The following is a 1,518-nucleotide window of genomic DNA, read 5'->3' as shown; positions in this document are numbered from 1 at the left end:
AAATACAAAAATACAAAATAACAGATTTATTATCACTTTTTGTCTATACATAACAAATTTTTTTTATAAATAGGAAAGAGTTAAAGTAGTTTAACTGCATAGGGATAATTTGTTTAAAAAAATTGGACAAGTGGATTAGCGCGTGCCATCTATATATTTTTATACAAATACAAAATAACAGATTTATTATCACTTTTTGTCTATACATAACAAATTTTTTTTATAAATAGGAAAGAGTTAAAGTAGTTTAACTGCATAGGGATAATTTGTTTAAAAAAATTGGACAAGTGGATTAGTATAGCTCCGCGTGCCATTATTCAAAGTATAAATAAATTTAGCAAACTAAGATGTAACAGAAAAGCAGAATTAAAATAAAAAAAAACCTCACAAATCTGAATCTAATTTTCTGTCTTAATATATAGGATTTTAGTATCAATAAATGCAATTCCCTATATTTCCGAATGAAAGAGACTTTAGCATCTCAAATGTTAAATTAAATCTTTCCAAACATCCTCTTAATAGTTTATTAAGTATTTAATATATACATAACAAAACGCTTGTATTGTATTTTCACAAAAATGTAATAATAATACTATGCTAATTGCGTTGGAAAAAACTACTAATCCTATAAATATATTGATTTTTCTCAAGGGAAATTAATCAAACTATAGTTAGATCGTTGTCATTTTCTTTCTTTTGACTAATTTCTCTTCTACTTAAAATTGGTGAAGAGGTTATTCTCCAAAAAAGCTTAAAAACCAAATTTAACTCAAATTAAAGATCGACAAATATATTCATAGATATCCTAGAATATATGAGAGCTAGAATTTCCGATTAGTGGCTTTCAGGTAATCATCACAATGAATGAATTACATCAGTAGAAGAAATTGACTAATTGAAACAGTAGTGTTTGATTTGAAGAGATTGTGATGACTTATAAGCTAGCTAGCTAGGTTTATGTATTGGAATATTTTTGTGTCTACTCAAACGTAAAAGCCTTAGTCTCTTTCACGGAATATTATATCTCAATCAACACAAGTATCTAGTCAAACTAGACCCATATAGAAGAAGAGTTCCGTAACAAAGTAGATGCCTATGAAATTAACATGGAAGCAATAATATTATCATTAATTATTGATAATCTACATAGCTATGCTAGCTGGTTATACTGCCATGCATAATTAGAGTTTACAACTACGTGATTAATTATCAAAGAAAAATTAGCAAATATAGTTATAGTGAAATTTCTCTCTCTCTCTCTCTCTCTCTCCACTAATTTAATTAAACCCTCCCTAGAAAAAAAAGAAAAGAAAAAACACCATACGTGCTTGAAAAGCAAGGGTTAATTATGTTGAATCATAGTAATGCTAATTAAGCTCTACATGTCTTCTGGTGAAGAGTGAGATAAATAGACCAAACTTGCCATGGCTTCTTGCAACCAATCCTCCTCATCATTCTTTAACTGCCAATAATAAAAAAGATTAGATTATTGTTAATTTCAACTTTTAATTATGACAT

General features: G+C 27.7%; 1 protein-coding gene across 1 annotated transcript in view; it reads right to left on the bottom strand.

Annotated features, from left to right (window-relative positions):
• The window catches only part of LOC107612264 (zinc finger protein HD1), a 2,693-nt gene continuing 2,520 nt past the window's right edge, over nucleotides 1,346-1,518 (bottom strand). The window contains exon 4 of the mRNA XM_016314057.2: nucleotides 1,346-1,462. Coding sequence (XP_016169543.1) covers nucleotides 1,379-1,462 — 84 coding nt within the window. The 3' untranslated portion in view covers nucleotides 1,346-1,378. The remainder of the gene's footprint in view (nucleotides 1,463-1,518) is intronic.

The sequence above is a fragment of the Arachis ipaensis genome, chromosome B08 (assembly GCF_000816755.2).
Source record: "Arachis ipaensis cultivar K30076 chromosome B08, Araip1.1, whole genome shotgun sequence".
Lineage (NCBI taxonomy): Eukaryota > Viridiplantae > Streptophyta > Magnoliopsida > Fabales > Fabaceae > Arachis > Arachis ipaensis.
This window is presented reverse-complemented; position numbering and strand designations above follow the sequence as displayed.